The 27085-nt window shown below is 51.2% G+C and overlaps 1 protein-coding gene across 1 annotated transcript in view; it reads left to right on the top strand.

The window, feature by feature from the left end:
- The window catches only part of ASTN2 (astrotactin 2), a 276878-nt gene extending 258400 nt beyond the window's left edge, over nucleotides 1–18478 (top strand). Inside the window, exons 22-24 of the mRNA XM_017740292.1 lie at nucleotides 10302–10402; nucleotides 11628–11811; nucleotides 17560–18478. Of these exons, the coding sequence (XP_017595781.1) occupies nucleotides 10302–10402; nucleotides 11628–11811; nucleotides 17560–17797 (523 nt within the window). The 3' untranslated portion in view covers nucleotides 17798–18478. The remainder of the gene's footprint in view (nucleotides 1–10301; nucleotides 10403–11627; nucleotides 11812–17559) is intronic.
- The last annotated feature ends 8607 nt before the right edge of the window (nucleotides 18479–27085 follow it).

Raw genomic sequence — 27085 nt, 5'->3', positions numbered from 1 at the left:
CTCCTGCCCACTGCCAGTCCCTTGCCCTGTGCCCCTGAATTTGGGGGCCTCAGGGCACAGGGACAGTGGGCACTACAGACCTGGCTGGCATCCTTCTGGCTGGCATCCCTGCCTGCCACCATCCCCATGCCAACACTGAGGCCATTGCAGGGCCCTGTTGGCTGCCCTGGAGCTCCCAGAGCCCAGCTGGAGTTTCTTACAGGGGTCCTGCCTGGGATGCCTGGTCCCCGTCTCTCAGCTGTTCCCGTGTGCATTATTGCTGGGCTTTGTTTTGCACTGCAGCCTGCTGAAGGTGAAGCCAGGGCTGCCCAGCAGTGCTGGGGACAAACCCAATGGAGACAGATCAAGAGCTCTGCTCGCAGGGGTGCACAGCCACGTCCTTGTGCCAGCTCACTAAGGTGACTGTCCCTCGGGCCAAGGACAAGCTCTGCTCCCTGTGGTCAGCACAGCCCTTGCCTGTCTTCTGAAAGCAGGAGGCCCTACTGTGGTGGCTTTTATAAGAACAGCCAGCCATCGACTTGCTTGCCGTGGACCACCCACTGCTCCTCAGATGACACTGCCTTTTGAAGTCACTACCAGCCCGGGCTGGATTTCAACCAGCAGCCCAGATGGAAGCCAAGCCCCCAGGAGAATGAGAACAAACCCTACCAAGGGGATCTCCAGGGGTAGCAAGCTGTGGAGTGTCTGGTTCTTGTTTAGAGGGACTGTGAGGTTGGGAGGGGCAAAGATTTCCCAGTTTGGCAGGGGTCACAGCCTTCCTCTCACCCATGTCCCCAGGGCCGGTGATGGCCAAGCTCTGCAGAGTGTTGGTAGGTTGAGCAGCAGGGATGGTTAGCTGTGAACATTCCCATTGTGGAGCTCCCTGCAGGGGTCCAGGGCTTTGCTTGTCTCTCCTTTCTCCTTGGCACATCTGGAGGAAGAGTATTTATTCTCTCTCTCCTGAATATTTATTCCCTCTCTCCTGCTCATCCCCTGCAGCTACAGCCACCCGGAGCACTGCTGTCCCTTCATGGGGGAGGGTGGCAGCTGTCCCACGAGTGGCCCAAGGAAGGTCCTGAAGGGGTGTGTCCCTCGTGGGATAACCCACCTGGCACACAGGACTAACGCCTTGAGATGAGGCTGAACTCCACCCACCCACAGATCAGCGCAAAGACAAGCAAACCTCCCCTAAAAGTAAAACTTAACCTCAAAGTCCCAACCTCAGCAGAGCTGGGCCCGGGGGCTGTGGGGTGTCTGTGGCTGAGGGAACAGTGTTGGGGACAGCAGCAGGTGTTGCACAGGGGGGAGAGGGGATGCAGGTGCTGCCAGGGGATACCCTGCCCTGGGGAGCTGGAGGGATTGATGGGCATCACAGTGCCTTTGCAAAGGCTGTGGCCGGGCCTCAGGCACATGTGGGATGCAGAGCCTGAGGAAAGCCCTCCTTTGCTGCTCCCAGGACAGCTCGATCCGTCACCAGCTCTTGCTGATGCTCTGCAGCCTGAGCAGGACCAGCCCCCTCAGTTGGCAGCCTCGGGCATCAACCCGAGCTGTCGCACAGTGGGAGTTGTTCCAGCAGCACAGGGAGTCAGAGGCAACTCCTCTGACCTCTGTCCAAGGGCTTTGTTGGGCATCCCAGCAGAGCAGGGACTCTGGCACTTCACAGACTGTAATGAGCTGCTGTTGCTTCACTGGAGACAAAAGCCCCAGCCTGCAGCGGCTTATTATCACCTCCTCCTGGTTCTTCACTCCACCAAAGGATGCTACAATTCACATTCTGGGTAACATGGGACCTTCCGTGGCCTTTCCAGGCGCTGGGGGAACACCTTGCCTCAAGCCCTGAGGCAGACAGGGAAGACTGTGAATAGCTGGGCCAGTTCTTACTGCGTTGCCTTTAGAAGCACATCTGCAAGTCTTCATCCTCACAGCCAGCAGGACGAAAGCAAGGACATAATGACTGCCAAGAAATACGGACCTCAAACACCCTCTATCCATCCTCTCCAAAGCTGGTAATTCCATGGTGATCCTGCTTTTTCTGCCATCGTTCTGCCTTCACAGCTGGGAACCATCTCTGTGGGGCACCGTAGAGTTCTGCTGGGGCATCTCCGAGCTAATTGAATCCTCCTTGCTCCTTGGAGAGTGCCTAGGAGCTAAAGCCCCAGTGTTGCAACATCAGCTGTGTTAATGTTATCTCGTGTCAGGGTGGATGTTTTGGGTGTGTTGTCCTGCTGCTATGCCAAGGAGCTGCTCTCTCATTCACATCCCATCTCCGTCAGAAGCTCCAAGGTTCTCTCCAGAGAAGATTGCTCTGCTCTTCCTTGCTCAGTGGGGTAAAGCTGCTCCTGAAAGGATGTACTCCGAGAGCGAAGGATGAGGGAGTCATTATCTGCTTCTTGAAACAGCTGGCAAGGATCAATGGGGACAAAGGAGGGAATCAAGGCAGAGAAAAAGGCGAGGGGGGACAGTGGCACTGCTGGAGCTCTCAGCCCTGGGGTGGTGATGAAGACACTCTGGGGATGCAGCAGCCAGGAGGGTGGCAGTGACCTTCCTGCACCTTCTGGACGAAGCCATGGCCTGGCTGGCATTTTCCCCTCATTTCCAGTGAAACACATTTTCACCTAAGGCAGTCTTGGCACTGCTGCTCACGCAGTGTCCGGCTGGCAGAGGGGCTCCAGTGGAATCTTGGCCGTCCAACACAGGTATCATTCAGGAGCAGGGTTCTTGGGGAACAGAAGGTGGCCTGTGTATCAAGGCCTTCTTTCACAGCCATGGCAGTAATGGGAATCACTACTCTGGTGGGTTATTGACAGGGTTTTGAAGGAAATCTTGGGAAATTGAGATGCTGCAGTTGAGGCTGGGAAGGTGAGTGTCCTGCTGGGCATTTCTTTGTCAGGGAGACAAAAGATCCAGGCAGTAGCAAGAAGTGCTTAGGATTTTTAATTAATTTCTTTCTTTCTTTCCCCTTCATCCTTTGTTTGGATCTTGTTCAACGGGGATCTGAAACAAAAGAAGTTGATGAAGTTCTCAAAGGAGGGAGAGCTGAGCGAATCTGCATCATAGCTTGGCTCAGGCACAGGGCAGATGCTGCTGAGGGGTTGAGGGGACCAGCACTCAAACCTGCCCACTCCAGGTTTTGGCTCTCTGTGGCCTCACAGCTCAGAGGGCAAGCCCAGGAGACTTGGGGGCAGCACAGTGTGGGACGCTGTGACACCAAAGTGACGCTGTCCCACACTGCACCCCTGTAATTCAGCAGCAATGAGTGGCCCTGCCCTCCTCCCTGTGAGAAGCACCATGTTCTCCAGTCACTGTTTTTGAGCATGGCCATGGCATCAGCTGCAATTCAGGTAACCTTGCAGCGTGAATAACCCTGGGTGACTTCCCCAGGGTTGACACAAAGCAAAGATGGACCCATGGCTGTGCAAGCCTGTCTCCAGCCCCACGACAGCTCCACCTGCCCTCAGTGTCTCAGAAATCGAGCCTCCTCTGCCTCTCCTCAAGCTTCTTACAGTGCAGAGCAGCCTGTGCCTTCTTCCTGCCTCCTTCCTCCAGTATTTGATGGGCACTGTTTTATCCACTTCCAAAAGGCATCAGACACCTGAAGTATGTCCTGGCAGGTACATCTGACAACTGTGGTCTGGTTTTGTTGGGAGGCATCTGTTGAAGGATAACGATTAGTCTCACAGCATTTGCTGTCCTGGGAAAAAAAAGAAGTGTGAATTGTGAGAACAGTTTACTGACAGCCCCATGTATTGGTGTAATGGCAAGGCTTCAATACTCCAGTGTGGCACCAGTTCCTGCTAACCTGTTCCTCCATCACACTGATGGGAGCAGGTCAGTTGTCACAGATGGTTAAAAAAAGCTCAGTTATAAAAGGTGCTTTTCTTGGATGGTAGAACAGTGAGGAGAGCATTCTAAAAGATGGGGTATTTTTTCAAGATCGCCCTGTCCACTGTTTCCTTACTGTGGGAAAGCAGAGCCAGAACCAAAGACAATGAAGAACAGAAGACACTTGTGGCCGTGCCAGCCCCAGGGAGATGGCACAAGGGTGACCACTGCCCAAGGTCAAAGCTTTGCCCAAATCCCAAGGCTCCAGCAGGGCCCTTGGCAGGGATGCAGTGTGGTCAGTCCCCTGCCAGGACACCAGCCCTCCCCTGGCACCATGGACATGGGCATGGCATGAGTGAGCCCAAAGCCAGGGCCCAACAAATAGACCAAGAAATCCTCTCCTTCCCAAAACCACCCCCTGCTAATTGTCTGCTCAGCATTTGCTGCAGAGACTGAGGGGTTGCTCTCATTTACCTCTCTTAATTACCGCGAATCACAGAGTCGTCAATAAGCTCAGCTGCATTCCTGTGGCTTGTGTGGACTGGCCGCTTTTTATTTGATCTGATTTATTTTTAAATTGTAATGGTTTCTGAATTGGGAATCCTTGCACTAAACACACACACCCCTTTCCATGCCTGCCCAGGCAGCTGCTGGCAGGCAAGCCCCACTCCTGCTCCATGTTCCTCAATGGACGTGGCTGGGGCGCTCTGCAGGGGAGGTACAAGCCCATGGTCGGGGAACAGGAGTGGGTGGATGGCTCCTGGACCACGCACAGCCCGTGGCACGTGGCCGGGGGTGAAACACCCATAGCTCTGCTCCACCCTGCAGCACCCCTGGGCTCCCACACTGCTCAAGAAGAGTCTTTTAGGGAAACTGTGTGTGTAATTTATGGATGCTTTTAGCTCCGGGAGATGCTGGGATGAAGGTCTGATGCTGCTCACCTGTGGGTATCAGGACAAAGAAACACACTCCCCCCTCAAGCCTCCCTGTCTCCCTCCAGCGAGCCCTTCACCTTGATGTCTGGGAGCCAAGGACACTCTGAGACTGAAAGAATGGGAGAGAACAGTTTGTTTGGGTCCCATGAGCACGAGGCTGTGCACAGTGCTGGGTCTGATGGGTGTGCTCACACCCATGTGTGTTTGGGGCACTGTTCCTGGCAGCTCCGCTCTGCACGTGCCCGAGTCCCGGCACAGCCCGAGCCCGGCCCCATCCCTCGTGCCCAGTCTCCGTGCTGAGATCACTGGGCAGCAGGGAAGTGTGGAATGCCAAGAGCTGCTCCACTGAGGGCTTTTAAAGGGAGGCCTCAGCATTGTTTTTGAGCTGGAACGGGAAGCGAGGAGGGCTGGCAAGGCAGGGTGTGATGTGTGCGTGTCAGCACGCTGGAGCAGCCTCGGCGGCATGGGGCCGGCTGCGTGCGAGCCCCGCGAGCCTGGGCTGTGCAGGAGGCACGGACAAGCTGTGACCAAGCGGGGAGTGACAGCAGGACGTGCGTGTAACACCTCAGCCAAGTCAGGATTTATGTTTGCAGGCTCAGCATGACGGGTGGTGGTAGCCACGCTGCCGGGGAGGGAGAATCCATCGCGCTGTGTGTGGGACGCCAGCCAGGGTTGCCCTCGCTGAGCTGCTGGAGTTAACAGCAAGAGGCTGCAGGAACACGGCACCAAGGCCAGGCAGATCAGCCAAGCTCAAGCCAAGCCCTACTGGCAGGAGCGTGCTGTGGTTGCACCACTTCGGAAAGCTTGAGGCCGTGTTTTTGCGTGACGCTGGGCTCTGGAGCAGCATCTCTGCCCTGTCCTTCATTCACACAGGCCAGGGGGCTCCTCTCAGAGCCTGGGTTGGCCACACAGCAGCTAGCTCCCAGTAGGCACACACTTAATTAGCGTGGGGGTTTGGCATCCACGGGAGTGCTAATTGAGCTCCTTATCAGAGCCTTTCTCTGCAGCCCAGGCAGCCCGTTTGTGGTACAGCATCTCACCGAGCAGCTGCACCAGCCCAGAGGCCTCAGGAAGAGCAGACAAGGCAGACCAGAAATGCCTGTGGTATCTCTGTAGGATATAAAGAAATCAACAGCCAAGCTAAGGAAGGTCAGACTCAGAAGTCCTTATCTTGCTTCCCGCAAATAAGGATCATGAGTAAAGCACTCAAACATCATGAGCATCATGAGAGGGAGTTAAAAAAACATGCTGCCTATGAATAAGTAACATGTTTTGAGCTTTCATTCTCAGTCTTAAAGAGTTTTGTGCCTTTATAAATTTGTATTTTGGGTTATTTTCTCTGCATTGAGAAAGGATAGAAACATACTTTTCTGGTTTTCAAATCCCTTGAAACACAATGGACAATCCCAACAGTCCTTGGGTTGCAGTAACCAAAGCTTTAACTTTTGCTTTCTCTTCCTCCCCCAAGAAGCATCTTGAGCCTAGTGATAAAACCCAGCCTTCAGCCAACACTGGGCGGGGAATCTACAGGGAAGGTATTGACATTTCATGAGGCCAAATGTTGATTGGTTTCTGTCTCTCCCTGAATGTTCCTTCAGGTCCCAATAGGTTTGAATTCAGCAGTAAACATTTAAGCGGCATTACTTTACAGGACTTAGTGTGCTGTGATTTGCTGCAGAGGTGGCAGCATTTCCAGGCGTGGAGGGCTGGATCCCTGCCAAGAGCATTTGTGTTTGGACCTCTTTGGAACCTCTTCAGGTAAAATATATTCTAGTATTTCTAGAAATACAGGTCTTTGTGTAGAATCTTACTGAAGGGATGGTTGGAAAAGAGGATCAGCTGTGAGCTGAGTAGCAGGGAGCCCGGAGCTCCTTTGGAAAACACAGGGAGAAGATGAGGAAATGTCATGAAGAAAGTTTATCAGTAAACAGAACACCTCCACATTATAAAGGAGCCTCTGCCAGATCGTAGCTACCATATGGCATTCCAGGTTGTCTGACGTGGTTTCGTGCAATGGCTCTAGGTCTGAGACCTTTTAGTTTCTGGCTTTGACTTCACCCCTGAGATCTCTGCCTTGGGCAAAGCACTCAGAACCACTCTTTGGCCACATTTATTTACAAATTATCGGGGTTGGCTTATTCAAGTGCAGCTCCATCCTCATCAGTGGGGATGATGCCTGGCTTGGTCCTTGGCCCACGATGCTGTAATAGATTTAATTGGGGCAGGAGGATCTCCCTGGAGTGGTGCAAAATCCCGCCATGTCCTCGGCTTAGCTCCCTCCCTCAGAGCCATCGCTTTGGCTTTGCCCTGGTTTGTCATGCAGATGCAGAATCATGGAATGGTTTGGGCTAGAAGGGACCTTAAAGCTCATCTCATTCCACCCCTCTACCATGGGCAGGGACACCCTCCACTGTCCCAGGTTGCTCCAAGCCCCATCCAACCCAGTCTTGAACACTTCCAGGCATGTGGAGTCCACAATTTCTTTTGGTAACCTCATCACCCTTATTGTAATGAATTTCTTCCTAATACCTAATCCAAACCTACCCTCCTTCAGCTTGAAGCCACATCCCCATCTCTCCCAGGCAGTGGTGGTCTCTCCTCCCACTGGCCACCCCTGTGATGTCCTGTTGGGTCCCAGGCTGCTCCTTGCCTGCATCTGCTGAAGGTTTCCAGCAAGATGGGAATGCTGGGTTTGCACAGAGACACAGAGACACAGGTCTTTGCACTCCCTTCTCTTAATTGTCTGTTTCCGGGAATAAAAGAAAAAAACTAAACCCCAGCACTCTGCACAGTGCCATTAACTGGCCATAAAAGTGTTTTGCTGCAGAGGCTGGGTGGTCAAGTGGTTTGAGAACAAGATTGGAAGCCATCATCTCCTGAGTTTCCAAACTGTTCATGTCGCTGAGCCTCGCCGGGGCACGATGCTTCACCCCATATGTCTCTGTTTACCGTCGATAAAACAGAGCTATTAATACTGCTGTGCTTCGGGGTGATCTTCTGGACTGTAATTAATGTTAAAACCCTCTGAGGTCACTGGCTGGAAGGAGCTGGAGAGGTGCAGAGGCTGTGTGCTGCTGGGCTGCCAGCCTCCACCACGGCTGGGCTGATTGGTGCTGAGTCCAAAACATCTCATTCACAAGGAATGGAGATGAAAGAGTTTCCTCTAAGGTTCTTGAAAGAGGACTGGCTCCAGGTGAGGCAAAGCAATTGGGTTTCTTCTCAAAAAAATAATTTTTGACAAGATCAAAATCACTTTGATTCTGATGTTTTTCCATTTACATTGTTGGTTTTTTTTCCTTACATCATCCAAAAAATGATGAAAAGAGGGCTTGTTTTTTTGACTTTTTTTTTTTTAACCCAGGCCTGACCAGGAGAGATGCTCTTGCTCTTGGCAGCTGAGTGACTTTGTTCCTGTGTGAGCTGGGCAGAGGGGAGAAGTGCAGTCAAAAGGCTCATGCAGGTCTTCAGCATCACCCAAAGGGGTGGATGTGCTTCAACACCCAACCAATCCTCCTGACCCCACTGGCGATGGAATAGGTGAAATGGGCACTAATTGCTGAATATTACAATTGTGTTTTGATAAGTCTTCTGTTTTTCAGGGAAAGTGCTCTGGCACTGATTGCCTCAGAGCTAATGGAGGCAGCCTGAGCTGCTGCAGGCAGAGCAGAGGTTACACATTAGCTCTGCTCACCCTTTTACAAAAGCAAACACAGCAGCACAGCCACTGTGGCTCAGCAGGTGACCCCAGGATGGGGATGGGGAGCAGCTCCCAGCAGTACCCTGATGTTGAGCCCTCTTACTGCTTGTTGTGCTTCTGCTGATGAGCAAGAAGAGCCCTGCACTGGGTGGGCAGCAGGACCCCTGGGCTCTCTGCCCTGTTCTCCCACTGCAGCTCCTCATCTCCTGGGGCTGGAGTCCCCCTGCCCAACACTGGGTGCCCTGTTGGTGTTGCTGAGACACAAACCTTCCCTGCTCCCAGCAAGAGACTCCTCACTCCCCCTGAATGTCCCATCTGCTGAAGGGAGGGAAAGGAATGGTGGCACCTTCAGGATGGGATGCAAAGCCCTGCAGTCAGACTCCTGCATGGAATTCGCTGTTGCCCTATTGCTCTGTCTGTCCCTCAGTGAGAACAGCCTGTGTGTGGTACTTGTGTGGTGACACAGTGTGGATGTCCTTCCTGAGATGCTCCCACTCCGAGCAGTGCTCCTGGGAAACTAAGGAATGTCATGCCAGAAGGATTAAATAGCATCTCCTTGGGCGAGCCGAGCGTGTGCGTCCCCTGCGTGCCCTAGCTTGGTGAAAACGGGAGTGCTCCCTGCGCACAAGTGTGTTCCTTGGCAGTCTGCTGGCATCCTTGCACACAGCAAGTATTGTTAGGGACATAATGCTAATTGCTTGGAGGGAATATGTCCTGCGCTGGGAATTGCTACTGTGCAAATGTCAGCTCTTATCAGCCACATGTGGGACATGCAGGGCCTGCAGGGAGGAGAGAGGGGGCTCGCAGTGCTCGTGTGTGGGGTAAGGAAAAGGGAGGCATTGCTTCTGTCACCCCCCAAGGATGCTAAGGACTTAGGACCATTCCTTAAATAAACATACGTCAGGGTCTCAATCCCATTTAAGCTTCAGCTGCTTTTATGGTACTCCTTGCACTCACTTGCAAGAACTGCTCACTTTTACCTTAGGCTAAGGAGGGGTGGTGTGTTATTTCTCAGGCTGGGTACCCCACCACCAGGCATCTCAGACCTCTGAGAGGCTCAAACCAGCCCCTGCACTTTGTCAAAGCCAGCTTGAGTTGCCATGCCCAGCTCAGAGTGAATAAATATGAACTGATGCCCTTTGGGAGAGCGGACAGAAGATTGTCACCCCTGCTGCGAAGAAGCATTCTCATTTTGGAGCTTTGATGCTCTGAGCAGGACTCTGAGCTCAGCATCCCAGGACGTTCCATGCAGCCACAGCCTGTTTACTCAATGCTCCATCCGGCACAAAAGCTATATTTTACTGTCAGATGCTCTCCATTAGCTTCAAGTGTGAAATTATCATTCCCACCCTTTTACCAACCCCACCCTTGTGAGGAAATGAGGGAGCAAACAACTCAAGGGCCATCCACAGGATGAGTACGAGCTGTCACTTGTCAGCAGAGCCCACTTACGGCAAGAATTACTGCCCTGCTCCCAGAAAGGCCAGAGGGAGCCCAGCTCACAGACACCACCGTGTTATAATGCTCACATCAGTGCATGGCAAAGCAGCCCTGAGGTGTTTGCATCCCTCTGCAGTCGGGAGGATTCAGGGTGCAGCCCCACAGGGGTCCCTGGGATGGGGAGAGAGGAAACAGAGGCCTGCAGATGCCAGAAAGGGCTGAAGTGACCTGTCCCCTCAGCCCTGCCTGCTGTCCCTGGGTTCTCCTGTGTTCCAAGACATCTCACATCTCCTTGAGATGCCAAAACTGACTGATAGTGCCTGGACCACATTTTTCCTTTCTCTTCTGAAGGCCGGTTCCCATAACAACCTGGTGGTGTGGGACTGAGGGATCAAGGCATTGTTTTCCTTTTGCTTCCTGCCTTCCAGATTTACCCTGTACGCGGTGGATACACGGGGCAGACACTCAGAGCTGAGCACAGTCACCCTGAGGACAGCCTGCCCGCTGGTAGACGACAGCAAGGCAGAAGGTCAGTGCTCAGGCACCTCCTGTTCCACACCAGGAGACATTTCCTTCTGATTTTGATTTTCCTTTCTTCACACTGCTCCCACAAAGCTGCCCAGGCCCTTCTCTCCCAGGCCCTTCTCTCCCAGGCCCTTCTCTCCCAGTGGGAAGGCTCCTTTAAATCCACCCGTGGGCACAGGGATGTTCATCTGGGGAGGGGTGACAAATTGCAGGAGTGTCCAGGGGCAAAGTCTCCTTGGCTGGGCAGCTGATGACTCCGTGATGCCACACTGGCATCCTTGCCAAGCACAGCTGTGGGAGCTGGTGCTGTGTCTGGAAAAAGAGCAGTCCCTTCTCACAAACCTGAGAGAGGCAGCCCTGGCCGTGCCATGCAGGGCACCATTGGCTCTGGGTGCTTGAAGGGATGCTGGGGGCAGCTGGCTCAGTTTGGAAACAGAAATGTTGATAAAAGCCCAGCTACTTTTGCACATTTGCATTGTTCAGTTTTGAAGCTGGTCCCACTTGTCCTTACCCCCAACCCAGAGCACCTGGCTGCTTTCAGATTTAAAAGGATTCCTCTAAGTGACCACCATATTACCTGTTCTCTTTCTTGCTTGCTTTCCCTTGGGAATATCACACAGAAGAAAGTTTTGGTTAGTGCTTAGCTGCACATTCAATAAGAAAAGCATTCCCATGAAAAAGCAGCAAACAGGAGACTAAGGAGAAGGAAGGAGATGCAGTTTTGTGCATTTCTCTTCTCCAAATTGAGATGTTTTTTCTCCAGCATAGAGTTAATGCTCTTGTTTAACACATCTGAGCTGCTCCAGCCAATGCCCACAATGATGAGGTGCTGCATTTCTGGCTGAAGGACCACCCTGGGATCAATAGTGTTGATTTCTTCTTTAGCACCATAGCTGTGAATGGCTTTTGGTTTGGTGAATTTGGGAGCAGCTTGCCTGCCCTTCCTGGGAGGAGAAGGCTGTGCCTGCCTCTCCTCCTCCTGCTCCTTCACGGAGTATTGCTGGAGTGTTAGGGACAGCTCTGCTCATGCAGGGCACCCACTGCAGGATCAGCCTGAGGAATTGTTCAATGCTCTCCAGTCACTGAGCCCTGCTGCAGGCAGCCCCAAGGGACTGGCAGCCATTCCAGCTGCCTGCCCCTGCTGCTGGCCCTGCCAAGGGCTCTTCTCCTCCTCTTCCCATGTTAGCACCTTCAGCTGGTCATTAATCCCGTGCCCTGATCCTTTCCAGAGATAGCTGACAAAATCTACAACCTCTACAACGGCTACACGAGTGGGAAGGAGCAGCAGACAGCCTACAACACCCTGATGGAGGTCTCTGCTTCCATGCTCTTCCGAGTCCAGCACCACTACAACTCCCACTACGAGAAGTTTGGGGACTTCGTCTGGCGCAGTGAGGACGAGCTGGGGCCCAGGTACCTGTCCCTTCCCTGTGTCCTGCCCTGCCCCATGCCCAGAGCATGCCTCTGCTCAGCACTGTGGATGTGACCCCGTTGCCTTCTCCTTGTAGCTAAGAGAAGTCCCCGTTTGGTGTTCACCAAGCTGTCCTGCATCCCCTTGGACCACCAGGTCCTGCTCGGTCCTTGGATGAATACTGGTGGGACACCTGGCAGCTGGGGGGATCTTTGCGTGAATGTTTGTGTCATCCAGTGATACAAACAAGTGGGTGATGCTTTGAATGAGTGGGAGCTTGGAAACACTGGGAAGTGGGGGGCAAAGGATGTAATATAGGCCTGGAAAAGTTTTTCCTTCTCCTATCTGCTGGTTGGATGCCACTGAGGATCTCTCCATAGTACCAGGATGGCAGCTCACAACTGTTGACACCCCTCCTGGACATAGATCCAAGCTGGCCTGGGGATCATCCTCCTCCAGAGATGACCTTGGTAGTTCATTGGCCTCTCACACAGAGCCATTCTCATTCTTCCCACTGCCTTCCCTCTCCTTTGATGACACTGCAGGCTTGTTTGTGCTTTGCAATTGTTCCTTTACCTCTGAATCCCTGGGAACCATCAGCTGCTTCTTACACATCCTTATTTCCCCTGTTACTTGAGATCCAACCACTGAAGGTTGCTGTCCAACCCAATACCTGCATCAAGCCATGGGACAGCAGGGTGACATTTAAACTGCCAGACTCAGGACCCAGCTACATCTGGAGCCCACGGTCAATTTGGCTGCTGGCTGTTGTCCTCACCGAGCCAGGGGAGCTCCTCACATCACTCCTCTGCCCCTGGTCTGTACTTGAGAAATATGTGACTTGCAGCCAAGGGGATGAATCTATAAAAGCCAAGGCAGCCAGTGCCAGGCTCGTGACAAGAGAGAAGCTCTGCCATCCAGCCTGGCTTCTCAGGGAGCTTGGACAGAAGCAGAGGCATTGACATAGCAGGAAGCAACGAGGATTCTTTTTTGCGAAGGGAGGCCATCTCGTAATAGGATTTTAATTGACAGACTGTTCTCCTTCCCAGGGGGACGTTCATTTTTGTACCTTGAAATGTTTATCAGATGAGCCTCGGCTTCACAGTAAATGTTCACTCGTAAAACGGAGTGACAAGAGGGGAGTCGATTGCCTCTGTGTAATAAATACATCACACTGAGGTTCCTCGTGAGCCCAGTTTCCATGAAAGCCACAGGTTACTGCAAACAGCTGCTGGCAGGAAGACACACTGACAGCCAGATGTCCCAGCCAGACCGTTTACATTAAGGAGACATTAAAAACTTAGCTCATAGGTGGCCCTAAACCAGGACTTTCCATGGTCATCTCAGCACCTGGCTTGCCTCATCCTGCTCATCTCCTCTAGCAACAACAGCCCCTTTCCTGCTCCCCCCATTCCTCTCACAGGCACCGAGTGAATCTCACACAGTTAATTTGTTCCAACAAGACAGAAGAATCTGTCTAAATCAGTGAATTTTAATGCTACTGTGCATCCAGACCTCTGGATCCGTGCAGCCAGTGTGCTTCCTAACACAGCCATGGGGAGATTTCACTATTATTTTCTCTTACTGTGTTTGCAGGCCGATTCTTATGACCACTGCAAGCAGGGTATGGCTTTTAGGAGGAGGCAGAACAAATAATTAAGTTAATTTTTTTTTTTCCCGAGCCCCTACTTGTGGCTACCAGCAACACTGGGGTCACTATGTGGCATCAGCCCAGGGCTGACAACCTGTCCCCTGCTCCAGCCAGTCACCCAGGCAGGCAGCCAGGCTGGCCAAGGGACATGAAGTGCATCTCCAGAGCAGCTGACTTCTGGTACAAGGGGGAATGCAATGTTCTGATGGGAGGCTGTGATAAGAGGCCATCAAGTCCTGGACTCACTGTCCTTGCACACGAGGATCTGAAAGACCCAGGTCAGTTCTCAGTAGAGTGGAAAATCTGAATTTATGACAAAAGCACCTCATACAGCAACACAGCAGCCAGGCAACCACCCTCTCCCTGCAGTCTCAGGAATCTCATCCTTCCTTCAGGCAGGTATCATATTTTATTGGCCTCTTCATGCTGCTTCACCCTCTTTTAGTACCTCCCTCCGAGGTGAGGCAGGGCAGGGTTTGGCTGGCTCTGGATATGTTTATCCCACATCAGCCCTCAAGGTGAGTGTTGGCTGTCCCCTGTGCAGCAGGGGGACGAGCATCCCGGCAGGAGCACCCCTGGCACTGGGCAGAACAGGAGGCTCCTACTCTCAGGCATATCCTTGCAGAGCCGGGGCTGGCAGCAGGGACCTCAGTGCCCCGTCCCCTGTGCAGTGGGAACACTGGTTCATGCAGGAGCCCTTGGAAAGTGCCCCGGCAGCAGACACCCATCCTCTACCTTTTCCTGTCCCCCACCATGCCACGGGGCACTGCAGAGGGAAGTGGCTGCTTAGAGCTGTCAGGATTTTTAAACCCCCCCTCTTCATCATTTGTGACTGTACTGTGACCTCATAAATCCGCCACCTAAGTGCAGTCCAGAATCAGTCCCTGGCTGCTGTGGTGGGTGTGTGGTGGGAGGGAGAGCACCACTGGCCCACACCAGCATGGGGGCATCCCCATCTGGGGCATGGGCTGAGGGGGAAGGGGGTCACTTCTTCCCTTTGGGGACTGGCCACAGGCAGACAGGAGAGTGACTCCCCTCTCGCTCCCCTGCTGTCCCCTCCCAATTCCTGCCCTTTAATAAGGCAATAAATTGCCATTGCTGGCAGGGATGAGGTTGGTCAGCATTTAGGAAGATTTCATTTCCAGTATTTGAAAAGGTGGTCGTTCTGACCCGACAGCCCTCCGTAGGGAGCACTTGGGTAATACCCAGGCCTTGATTTATGGTGTTAAATTGGCAGCCCAAGAACTGCTCCTGTAATTTATTACCCAGTCTTCACCAGAAAGCCTCTCTCTCTTTCTCACCCCTCCCCTCACCCGCTCTTGTCTCTCTTCCTCCTTATTTTTTTTTAAGAGGGAACAGCTGACAGCCAAAAGCTAAATCTAACATTTACACATGACTTCATTACCCCGCTGAAGTAAATGACTCAAAGTGGTGAAACCCATCAAAACTGGAGCTTTGGCACTGGACATCAAAAGCGAGGGGCCTGATTCCCTCTCCCCCATCACCCTGTCTCCTCTGTGACCACAGTTCAGTGTGTTTTCAGTATTATCATAGAGCCAACCCATCATGTGCCACATTCCATCCTTAAACAAGGGTTTTTCCTGGGGTTGACCACACCGAGAGAGCTGTGGATGCAGCAGGTGTGTGGAGACAGCTCCAGAAGGAGCACAGCCTCTGGCACAGCTGGCACCAGCAGGTTGGGGTGGTTTGACCCCTGAATTTCTTGCCATCCTTGAGCTGCTTCTCACACATAGGAATATTTGCCTGGATAAGAGACCTGAGTATGTATCAGGAAGCAAGGATAATGTGGTGAGTTCTAGCAATATCCAGGAGATCATTGAAGCGTGGTGGAGCAAGGAATGAAAATGGGAAGGTAGAGAAGGCCAAGGCAAAGGCAGGTTGTGTGGGAAAAAAATGAGAGATGGGTGAGGAAAGCGGTGGAGGGTAGGATAGGGGAAGTGGTGAGAAGAATAGAGGAAGGCAGAGCGTGGCCAGCAGACAGCCACTGACCAGCTGAGACATCCATTCCTTGTGGTGTTGTTGGTTACCCACCACCAGGGTTTGCCTCAAGGGCTGGTCATGGGCCCTCCTCATTGCTCCCCCTTGCTGTGGCTGGGAGAGGCCTTGTGGTGAGCTGGAATAGTAACCAGTTTGGGGGGAAAATCCAATCATTGCTTGTTTGGCCTTTGAATAAACAACTTCCCCATGTTGGCACAGAGTTCAGGTCCATGGACACCAGCATGAGCACAAGCTAAAGGGCTGGGGAAGGGCCAGTACCCCATTTTGGAGCTGCTTTATGACAAATCTGGGTCATCGTGGAGCTGTGGCCTTAGAGAGATGAGAGTTTTCCTTCGTGAGATCCTTCTGGCTGATTGATCTCCTCCTGAGCATGGTCAGCTCACATAAAAGTCCATCCTTTGAGGTGATGTGGGTACTGTGCTTGTTCAGCCTTTCCTGAAAGGGAGAATCAGTGCAGATGTTAAGAAACAATTTATCAGCGTTAGGATGGGGAGCACTGGAAGGATCACCAGCTCCTGACTCTAGGAACAGGTCAGAAATTCATCCAGGCAGGTTGATCCCAGCAGGAAGTGGCACAGGTGATGACTTTTGGTCCCTTCAAGCTGCAGTGACTGTGATTTGTTGAAGTTTGCCAACTGTAGTGACAATCACTACAGACTTTGGTCTGCAGCTGAGCTGAGCTTGAATCAATCAGTCTTCACCAAAAGCACCTAACGCCATCATGGAATTGGTGACTCCAAGAGATGCACATGCAGCAGCACAGGACCTGTTCGTGGCAGTGTGTCAGGTCTTGGTGAGTGGTGGGAGCACCATATGCTGTAGAAGGTCAAGTGGCTGCCACGGAGAGTAACATGAGTAGAGGTGTTGTGTCAGAGCTGGGCACAGCTCAGTCCATGGCATCATTATTATAGATGTGACTGTAGCTAACAGGGCTCAAATTGCCCAGTCTGGGTTGTTTTTGTGGATGAAATCCATAAATGGATACCATGGAGTGTTGTCTAAGAAGGGCCAATTTCCTTTGCTCTTCCTTTGCTCTTCCTTTGCCCTCCAAGCTGACCCACAGCACATCACCCTGGGGAGGAGTGGGACAGTTTTCCATGTGCAGCCCTGGAGGAGCAGTGGTTTCCTACAGCCTTTCATCCAGTGTTCCCACTCCCAAGGGAGAGGCCCGAGCTGGCTGGGGATGCCAGGAGGCCCTCCCGCTTCCTTCTGCCACCCCTGCCCTCTGCTGGTGCTGAGGTGACCCTGACCAGCCCTTCCCTGGCATCCCATCCCTGGACATCAGGCTCACAACGCTTCCCCCGGGCTGGGAGCTCACAGCCTGAGCTGCAACACCACTCAGCTTTCATAATCAAATAATCCCCATGTTTATGCCTTGCTGACTGACAGTGCTGCCCCTGACATACCATTATCGGGAATTTACATTCCTGCAGGAACTGTGAAATCCCCGACTCCTGAATCCAGAGCTTTCCTGTGGCACCAGAGGGAGAGGAAATAATCTGTGATCTTGAGACTTTCAGACCACTGAAGTAAACCCTCTTCCCTCCCTTTGTTTGATTTAGCACTTTGCAGACTCCCACAAGGGGATTCTTGGTTTCTTACGGGTTTATTTTGTTTTGTCTTAATGTGTTGTGCTTTTTTTTCCTCACTCTTCTAGTGTCAGTCCTTTTGGGCCGTTTGCCTCCTGCAGACTTGGGAAATCAGAAAGGGGAGGGCTGGGCTCATCAGTCAGGAGCAGGAAGGTTCTGGGGGTCTCACCAGGGTGGCAGGTGGGGCCAGCACATGTGCTGGAACTGGCCAGGATCATGTGGTGGTGGTGACAATCTAGCTGGGGCAGACTGTCCCCAGGGCACACAAGCTGCTCCAGTGGATCCTGGTGGTGTGAAATGGTAGATATAACCAGAACTTTGGGAAAGACAGGGTGTCTCTCCACTTGAAATAGGAAAGACAATGTCTTAGGCACTGGGTCTCGCCCATTCTTGTCACAAGACAGAGCTGGTGGCAGAAAGCAGAAGTTTGGACTCCTGTTCTCCCCTGTGCTTTTCCCGCACTGCTCTGTTCCCACCTCTGTCCCCTCCAGGAAGGCTCATCTGATCCTGAGGAGGCTGGAGAAGGTCAGCAGCCACTGCTCGACGCTGCTGCGCAGTGCCTACATCCAGAGCCGCACTGAGACCATGCCCTACCTGTTCTGCCGCAGCGAGGAGGTCCGGCCGCCCGGCATGGTCTGGTACAGCATCCTAAAGGACACCAAAGTCACCTGCGAGGAGAAGATGGTCTCCATGCTGCGCAACACCTACGGGGAGTCCAAGGGGCGGTGAGGGAAGGAGCGGGCCTGGAGCTGTGGGAGGCAAAGGGACTCCGAGGAGTAGAGGACTTGTGATGTGCTGAGTGGCTGGTGGGGTTTGGGGTCGGGCGATGTTCAGAGGGGGTGGAAGGGGACAGCGAAGCCAAACAGGACTTTCTCACACAGATGGCAGAGAAACAAGAAATGAGCAAGTTGGACTTTATTTCTTTTCCCTTTTTTTTTTTTTTTAATTTTTCAAGAGTGAAAAAAAAAAAAAGAAATTACCTAATTTGACTCAGCATAAAAGCCTCTCCTTTTTAATCTTTTCTTACTGAATTTCCTGGACTACACGCTCCAAAACCCTGGGAGGAGGAGATACCCACTCGAGGCCAGGGCCGGGCAGAGGGGAGCTGCTGGGTGCAGGGTGACCCCCTCCCTGCCTGCCCTGCCTGCGCTGCCACCGGGCAGGAGCTGTGGGGCGAGAGACCCCGGTGCTGTGGTGGCCGAGGACGCCAGGAGAAGGTGGCGTGGGTGGCCGGTGACACCGCGCTGCCAGCGAGGGTCCCGGAGGGGGAAGGCAGGCAGGTGCCCGGGACACTGCAGGCAAGCTGGGCTTTTGCAGCGCTCCGAGTGGACGGGGCGGCTCCGCGCGCAGCCTTCGTTCGCAAGGCTCCCGGCAGCTTGTTCTGTGCATTAAAGATTCATATTAAGTCCATCTTGGCTGTCTCACTGGTGTTTCTTCCTGGCACGGTCTCACCTCTGCTTGGGCGTTCGTGGGGTTTCGGTTCTGGGGAGGACATCGCTGATGGCCACTCCTGGGATGTGGCTGAGATGAGGGACCCCAAGAGCTGCGTGCATAGAAAGGAGGGAAAAGTGCGGCCTTTTGCCCAGAGTCCTTCTCTCCTCAACACCCAGCAGAGCCACTGGTCCCAGTGGGAGCTGGGAGCGTGTGGGAAAGCCCATGAAGAAAGCCAGGGGCTAAAAAGACATGGAGAATCTGGTTTCTTTTACTGTCAGATGTGGGTTAGGCTGGCCTGGGCTCCCTGTGGGTAATGGATTTCTCAGCCTGGTAGCCAAACCAGAAAGTGTGGGAGGGTGAGAGGGGAAAAAATACAAAAATCAGATCAGCTCAAAGCTATTGCTTTTTCCTTTTTGAAGCAAAACAACGAACCTGGAGAGAGAAGAGGGAAGAGTGTAGGTTGAATGAATCAGTTTAGTCAGCCCAAAGCAAATAGTTTTGTTTAGTTTTTCAGGTTAGTTAACCCTTTAACATCGAAGCAAACAGGAGGTGAGTTTCAAAACAAAAATGTTTTGAAACCAAACAAAGGTGCAGGATTTGATGTGGAGAAGGTTCAGCCAGAGACCTTTTTCTTCTTGAGCTAAACCTATTTGCCCGACTTGCACCCACTCAAATAATTCTGGTTGTTCCTTCCAAACTCCTCTATTTTTTTCCCCTCTTTGGTTATGTCTCTTCATTTGAGCCACATTCATGTGCATTGGGAATGATGCCAGTACCTGGTCAAAGTCCTGCTGGAGTTCACAGAAAACTTCTGTGACATTGCTGCCTGTGAGACAAACCCCAAAGCATTGCAGGTTGCCTGAGGTTCTTAATTTTTAATCTAAATCCCTTTTTCTGATGGAGAGAGAGAGGAGGATGACACTGAGGGCTCTGGGCTATGGCCTCTGTGTCACTGAGGCTCGTACCACACTGAAAACGAAGACCAAGGAGGGGCCATGACATCACCATGTGTTAAAATCTGAGTGCCCAGCACTGCTGCTGCCCCTTCACCATCCCTTTGCCCTTTGAGGGTGACTGGTGGCCTTGGAGTTTGCTTCTGGGGATGAAGGAGATGACCGTGATTTGTTGCAGTCAAATGAAGACTTTGCGTTTGTGGTTGGAGCTGCCTCAACACCCAGCAAAAGCCTCAAAATGCCAACGTGGTGGTGCCTGGCCAGTGCCCAGACTGGTGTCAGAGTGAGCTGCCCATTTCACATGCTGCCAGGATACAGTGTGTGCACTTCTGGGGGGTGAAAACCTTCAAATCTCTCACTGGAGCCACTGATGCAGAGTGACTGGGACTGCTGTGCAGTTTTGAGTGCCACAGTATAAGAAGGATCTAAAGCCATTGGAGAACGTCCAAAGCAGGAACATGAAGATGGTGAAGAAGGGCAGAAGCCATATGAGGAGTGGCTGAGATCACTTCATTTGTTCAACCTAGGGAAGAGGAGACTGAGGGGAAATGATACCACATTTTGCAGCTTCCTCACAAGGGCCGATGGAGAGGCAGGCACTGATCTCTCCTCTCTGGTGACCAGTGACAATTCCTGAGGCAATGGCTGGAGCTGTGTCAGGGGAGGTTTAGGCTGAGAGCAGGGAAAGGTTCTTCCCCCAGAGGCTGCTGGGCACTGCCCAGGCTCCCCAGGGAATGGGCACGGCCCCGAGGCTGCCAGAGCTCCAGGAGCGTTTGGACAGCGCTGCCAGGGATGCCCAGGGTGGGGCTGTTGGGGGGTCTGTGCAGGGCCAGGAGCTGGACTCTGGTCCTTTTGGGTCCCTTCCCACTCAGGATATTCCATGATTCTGTGGCTCTATGATCCTCCCCTCCTGCCACTGGCAGAGCAGAGAGTGGCTCCACTGCCTGTAGGACAGGTCCCCCTGGACGCTCGGCAGGACACAGCGCAGGCCAAGGCTGTCAGGACCAGCAGCAGCCGCAGGGAGCTTGGCCGGTCCGTGCTGTCCCTGCTGTTCACCGGGTGCAGCTCCAGGTGCTTTGAAGCTGTCTTGTTTTCTCAAGGCTCTGGCCCACAGCTGTGCCTTTCCCTGTACTTTATAAACACAGGGTTTTATTTTGTTTTTGTTTGCTTGGCTGGGAGATGATTCATTTCTCTTGGAAGGCCCATGCAGCACACGGCGATGGGGAGCAGCTCTGTGGTCTCGCTTCAGGCGAGAGCCAGTGTTGATCAACCTAAGGAACAAATTGCCTGTGTTTTCTGACTGGAGTGGAGGTGTGACAGGGATAATGCTGCCCCTGGGATTCCTCTCCATTGTGAGTGTGGTGCTAGGTGTTAGGAACAGGAGATGCCAGCCAAAATACAAGGCAGCTGGCTGGCTGGCTGGCTGGCTGGCCCTCAGCGTGTTTTTCTCCACTCTGACACTGTGAGCTCCCCCACAGTGACACTACGATGTTTTTTGCACCTGGGATGCCCGTCCCTCGCAGAGCTGCAGCATGGGGATGTTTTGTTGCAGATGGTGATGGAAAGGAGACCTTCAGCTCTGGTAGCCCTGACTGGGAACATAGCAGGAGCAGCACAGGGACAGGCTGGTTGTCCCCTGGATCCACATGGCAGCTGTGTCCATTGCAGAGGCTTGGTTTGCTTACCTTGGAAGGCTGCTGAGGAGCTTTGCTTTGCATCCATGGTGAGACCGGCTGTTCGTGCAGGTACATGTACAGAGTGAGTTGTGTGTGAGCCCGTGTTAATATGTACAGAGCAGGTGGAAGAGTCCAGACTCTGGGCTGCGGAGTTTGATGGCCATTAACCTGTCGTGAAGCACACCTAGCTCCCAGATCAAAGCCAGGAGAGCCTCTGGCTGGTGATGCTACCTGGCACAGCGCACCCAAGCCAAACAAAACCGAGGAATTCGTCGAGGTCACACATCCTCCAGCACACAGCTGAAAGGAAGGGTCTGTATTTTCTCCCTGGAAACTTTGGAGAATGTAACCCTCTGGCTTTCAAGATAAACAGTTGTAGTCATAGCCCAGCAATGCTGGCAGATGGACCTGTGCCCCATAGTGTACACGCACACAGACCCCTGCCACTCCTCTGGCTCCCTCGGGGAAAAGGGATCCCAGCTCCAAAGGAAGTTGCTGCTGCCCTAGGAGCTGGTTCCTTTTGCCAGCCGATACCCTGACTTTGCTGTGCCACTGCCTGGGCTTTGGCAGACCAGGGGTGATGCTGTCCTGGGTGGGAGAGCACCAAGGGGTGGATGAAACATGAAAAGCAAGTGGGGAGAGTGGAAAAATGATGCCATCATCCAGGTTTAATAGATAAACTGCCCACATCCATTTGGAAAGCTGAAATTATTTCCCTAGTGGCATGGCTGGGATGGGTAGCTTGGCTTCAATGGCTCCTGGACGGAGTGATCAGCTTTAGGAAGAGTTAAGGTCAAAAGGAGAAACCTTCTCCATGTGTCTTTGCAGTGAGTGTGTGTGCAGGTAACAGCGCTGATAGAGCAGCCATGGGTGCATCCTGCACAGCCTGGCCCTCCTTCCCCCATCCATACACCCCAGCACCCCATAAACTCCAGCTCAGCATGGGGAGAGGGTTTTTCTGCAGAGAAACCTTTAACAAGCATTCACTGCCCCTTCCAGCATCCTATGAGCATCCCACCAGGCACACGCCCTTCTTGAGGGCACCCGAAATCTGCCACTTGTCTGGCAGCTCAGAGCTGGTGACAGCTGCAGGTCCCCAGGGCTACGTGGGGCTGTTCCCTCCGGAGGAGCCTGAACAATCCCCATTGTCCCCATGGCCATTGTTCCCCCCGCCCTGGTCCCGGCTGGGCTGCAGCTGGCACGGGGCACAGAGCGGCCGATTGTTTGGGTTTTTGTGCTGCTGATGACACACCACTTTGGGATGGCTTCTTCCCACGGCAGAGGCCTCTGGAGTCAAGTGCTGCGTTTGCTCCTTTATTTATTTGTTTGGTTTCTGCTTTTCCTTTTTTCTTTCTTTTCTTTTCTTTTTTTTTTTTTTTTTTTTTTTTTTTTTTTAAGTTTTTCGTTGGTTGGATGGGCCTCTGCTGAGGCTGGGGAAGAAGCCAAGGGAGAGCCAGTGGCTGTGCTGTGTGGGCAGCCCAGGTCCTCACCATTCCTGGGGGGAAAAAGCCTTGCAGTGGCACTAATGCTTAGCCGTGGCAGTGCCCTGTGGTGCCACGGATGGCTCAGTAGCCTGTGAGCTCATACCTTGTTGCCCTGGGAGGATGTAAACCATACATTGTACCTGCTGGGCCAGAGGCAGGATTAGCTGTCCAGAAGCTGAGCATCATGACGTGAATTGATTTGTGCACTGGGAGACACAAAGGAAAAGGTTTCTGGTTTACTTGCCTAAGGACACATGGCCTGACTGCCTCCCTGAGTGTTGGTGGTGATGATGTTAAACCAGGACCATGGCTCACAGTGCCACCATGGCGGGGGGACCTGCCCTGGGCAGCTCTGGCCTTGCCAGTGCCCCTCACAGCACTGGGCTGGGGGGCACAAAAATCTGCCAACAGGCTCTTGATCCTGGGCACCAGGAGCTGCCAGGGCTTCAAGGATTGGTTTGAACCACTATGACGTGCTTCAGCTTGGGCATTTCCTATGGTGCTATGAGGGTCAGGAGGTTTTAAGTGCTTGGGTGGAAAGTTTGAGCATTGCAGTATTAATAAAGAGTGCAATAAAAAGAATTCCCTTTCCCTTCCCTGCACCTGCCCACCCTCCCATCTCTCCAAGCCTGTTTGGCTGGCACTGTGGTGTGGAGCCTTATGGAAACACAGCAGCACCAGGACTTGGGAAAACCCACGTTATTAGGGTGACATTTGGAAAAGAACAGGTCTGTGTTACAAAGGTGAGTGCCTGAAGACAGAGGTGGGTTTTGACTTTCAGCCAGAACCATCCCCGTATCTCAACTCTTTCATCAAAAATGCCAATGGATATGAAGCACAAGTTGGGTTGGATGGGCTGGATGAGGATAAAGGGGAGCAGCAGCGAGCTTAGGTATGGGGCTCTTAGGCTTTAAAAGAAGATATGACTGGGGAAGTGATTTATAAATAAATAAACTGGCAGATAACATCTTAAAAGCAGGGCAAGGAGGGTGGCTACAAAGGAGGATGTTTCTGTTTGGATTAGTTCTTCATTCACCATAAGCAAAATGATCAAAAAGTTGTGAATAACCTTTTATCTGAAAAAAAGAAAAAAATAGAAATTTCATGGAAGTTGTTTTTAATCACTAACAATCCTCCCCAGGCCCAAGAGAAGTCAGCCAAAAGATTGTCAAGACCTTTAAAACTATTTTTACACTGTATTGCCTCACTTGTACTTAAAAAAAATGAAGACCCTGGCCCTTTGGCTGCATTTTATCAGGGAACTTAGGCCAGTTGTTGACTTGAATGATGTAGGCAGCTGTTATTCCAACTCAGGGCAGAGGGAAAAATTTGGGGCCACTGCAGCGATGTGCTAGTTAATGAGCAGCAAAAAGAAGAATTCTGGCCTCAGAACCGCTCACTTTTCTTCACCTTCCAGGTGTGTGTGCCTTAGAAACTAGAAAACTGAGGAGATGGAATGAACAAGTCCAGGAAAAGGTAGTGCTGGAACAGAAAGGGTGTGCTGGGTTTTTGTGTCTCGATGTGTGCAGGCAAGTGAACCCATGGGCACACATCTGCCAGCCTGGACTTTCATTTGATTTTCAGATGTCCTTGTTTACATGGAAAGGAGGTTTTTTCACACTTGTTAGTAGTTATCTCTATATTCCAGTCCTCCTATGGAAGCTTTTTTAAGCCTCCATGTGTTTTTGACATGACATTTTTCTGCTGCTAACAGCTTCATTTTCCCATTACAGGATGATCTTTAAGGTCCCTTCCAACCCAAGCCATTCTATGATTCTGTGATTGCCACAGTCACCAATGCCATGCCTGTCTGAGAAGCTGTGACTTTGAGCCAGGAGAGGGTTTTGCCATAAGAGTTCAGAGCAATTTCCCCAGGTTTCTTTAGTGATTGATCTCCAGACAAGACACGTAACCTGGAAGTAGAAACTGTTGTTCTGACTGTGCATTCCAATTGATCCTGGGGTAGTTGTGCACGTGCAGGAGGAGTGGAGCTGAGCAGAGCCCAGCAGGGGTGAGCTGCCCGCTGTTCCCTGCCTTCATGGCTGCTCCCACCTTCAGGTCTTTATTAATGCCTAATAGGTAGTTCAACACACAGCCAATTGATCTGTGCATTGCCATAGACACAACCCATTTAATCCCTCGTTCCTGGGCCTTTTTACCTACAGTATGTGCTGTGCGTGACGCACTTATACTCCATTAATAATGCACTGACCAAGATTAGGATGGTATAGAAAACACGGTGCATTCTTGCTCATGAGATTTCTGTCTCTCGTTGCTCAATATGTTGCAGTGGTTTTTCACGGGTAAAATGCAAAACATTTTTTTACTGACTTATTTATGCCAAAGTAAAAAAATAAACCCCAAAATAAATGATTTATTCTCATCCCTCAGTCTATTGCCCTCACCACACACGAATTGTTCGTGTACACCTTACAAGGCTTTGATCTGGTGGGGGGACAGCAAGCCCAGCTCTCTCTAGACCACTGGAGACTGATGCATCTCTATCTGTCTGTTTTCTCATGTGTCCAAAGGCTCTGTGCATTGGGATGTTCAGCTCTCTGGCTGCACACAGTTTGCTTTCAGCCTTGCTTCCCTCCTAGGTAATACCCCTGAGCCAAGGCACACTCCCACTGGGACTGCTTTTCTGGATGAATATGTTCTGCATGTGATGAAGAAGACAAGCAGAATATGGACAACTTGATTTTCAAACCTCTCTCGCACCAAAATCTCCACCAGCCTACCTGGGGGGAAGCAGGACCTGAATCACCTTGGCAGAGCCAAATCCACTGGAGGCAAAATTGGCTCCCAGGGCCCTGACCAGTGCTGCCTCCCTCCACCCACTGCAGCCCTCTGGAAAAACACGGTGGTGCTCAACCCCCCCTGCCCCAAAAGCAAAGAGCTGGAGCACATGGACAGGGCGCTGTGCAGCTGTGCAGCCAGATGTGGGACCCCACAGCCTTCACTGACCACGCTGGGTACCCCCATGGGCGTTGCTCGGGACCGGCTCGACCGAAAGCAAAGGAGACATGGCAAGAGCGAGAGGTCCAGTTCAGAACTCTTTAATACAAGCTTATATTGTTTGTGTTTCTGATTCTCTGTTCTCCCAGCATCTGGGGACATTAACCCTCATATGTGTGTGAGCATGTGTATGAAGATATATACAAAATCACACAGTTAAATATTTAAGCATACAAGGTATTATATATTTATATAATATAGAACTTTAGGGTATAGGAATCAACAATGGCAAAATATTTCTGATGAATCTGACATAACTTTTTTTTTTTTGAGTGAAACATGACCTGTTTTTGAAAGACCAGAGGAAGTTGTTGCTTATTCAAAGAAAGAGAAAAAGCTGTATAAAGAAATTCTGTGAAAATGATTTTAAAAACATCATGAACCAAAAAAAGGACAACTGTTAAAAACTGTATTGAAAAAAAAATAAATTAGATGAACAATTGTGTAAATATAAATTAAAAAAGATGACAATCTTAATAAATAAGCTTTACTATTTACATCTTTATATATTGCTTGGAGACTTAAATTAGATCCGTTAAAAACAAACGAACGCAAAATAAAACCCAAAATTGGAGCAGCAAACGTACAGGCGTGAGGTACAGAATTAAGGGTTGAACTGTATCTTGCTTGTTTCTTTTTTTTTTTTTTCTTTTCTCTTTTATACAGTAGACCAGTAGAATTCTTGTGAAAATAGATCCTCAGCACTTCATTGGAGTATTGGTTGACGTGGCTTCCAAAAGGTGCCAAGAAAGATTCCATAATAATAATAACAATAATAATAACCATAATAATCATAATAATTATAATAAAAAGATACAATATGATACATAAATATGGAAGAGCAGTTGGTAATATGAATACATTTTTCTCTAGACGAGATCACAGTTTTATTTGTAAATATTACACTGATATATATATAATATTACACATGTAATATTATATATATATCATATATATATTTATATATATATTTATATATATATAGTACGGCTCAATCCTGCTCCCAGTGAAGTCAACAATTAAAACCTGTGTTGACTCGATGGGAGCAAAATTCAGCCTCTCATCTGCAGACAGGTACGTAATTACAGAGGCCGTACAATGCAAACTCCGCAACGGTTCCAATTCCCTCTTGAATTGCTGGTGAAATGTTTCATTAAAGCCCTGGTTCTTTGCACTCAGAAGATGGAAACTGGTGGCTGAAGGTGGCCTCACCAAAAGAAGGAAAAACCAAAAGACTAAAAACTAAGCCAGAATGGGAACCAAAGAAATCTTGGACTCATTAGCTCCGCATCTCGACCCAACAGGACTAAAACCACCAACTAGTAGCACCATACTCCTCATCAAACGCCTGAAGCCAACCCAAGCTCTTGAGTGTGGCCTCAGAGGAAGTGATTCTCATTCTCAATGAATCTTGGATGTGTAGATCCGGTGAAAAGCGGAAAACTCAGTTTG

The sequence above is a fragment of the Corvus brachyrhynchos genome, unplaced genomic scaffold, assembly GCF_000691975.1.
Source record: "Corvus brachyrhynchos isolate BGI_N302 unplaced genomic scaffold, ASM69197v1 scaffold305, whole genome shotgun sequence".
Classification (NCBI taxonomy): Eukaryota; Metazoa; Chordata; class Aves; order Passeriformes; family Corvidae; genus Corvus; species Corvus brachyrhynchos.
Note: the sequence above shows the minus strand (reverse complement) of the source record. Positions and strands in the feature narration are given on the sequence as shown.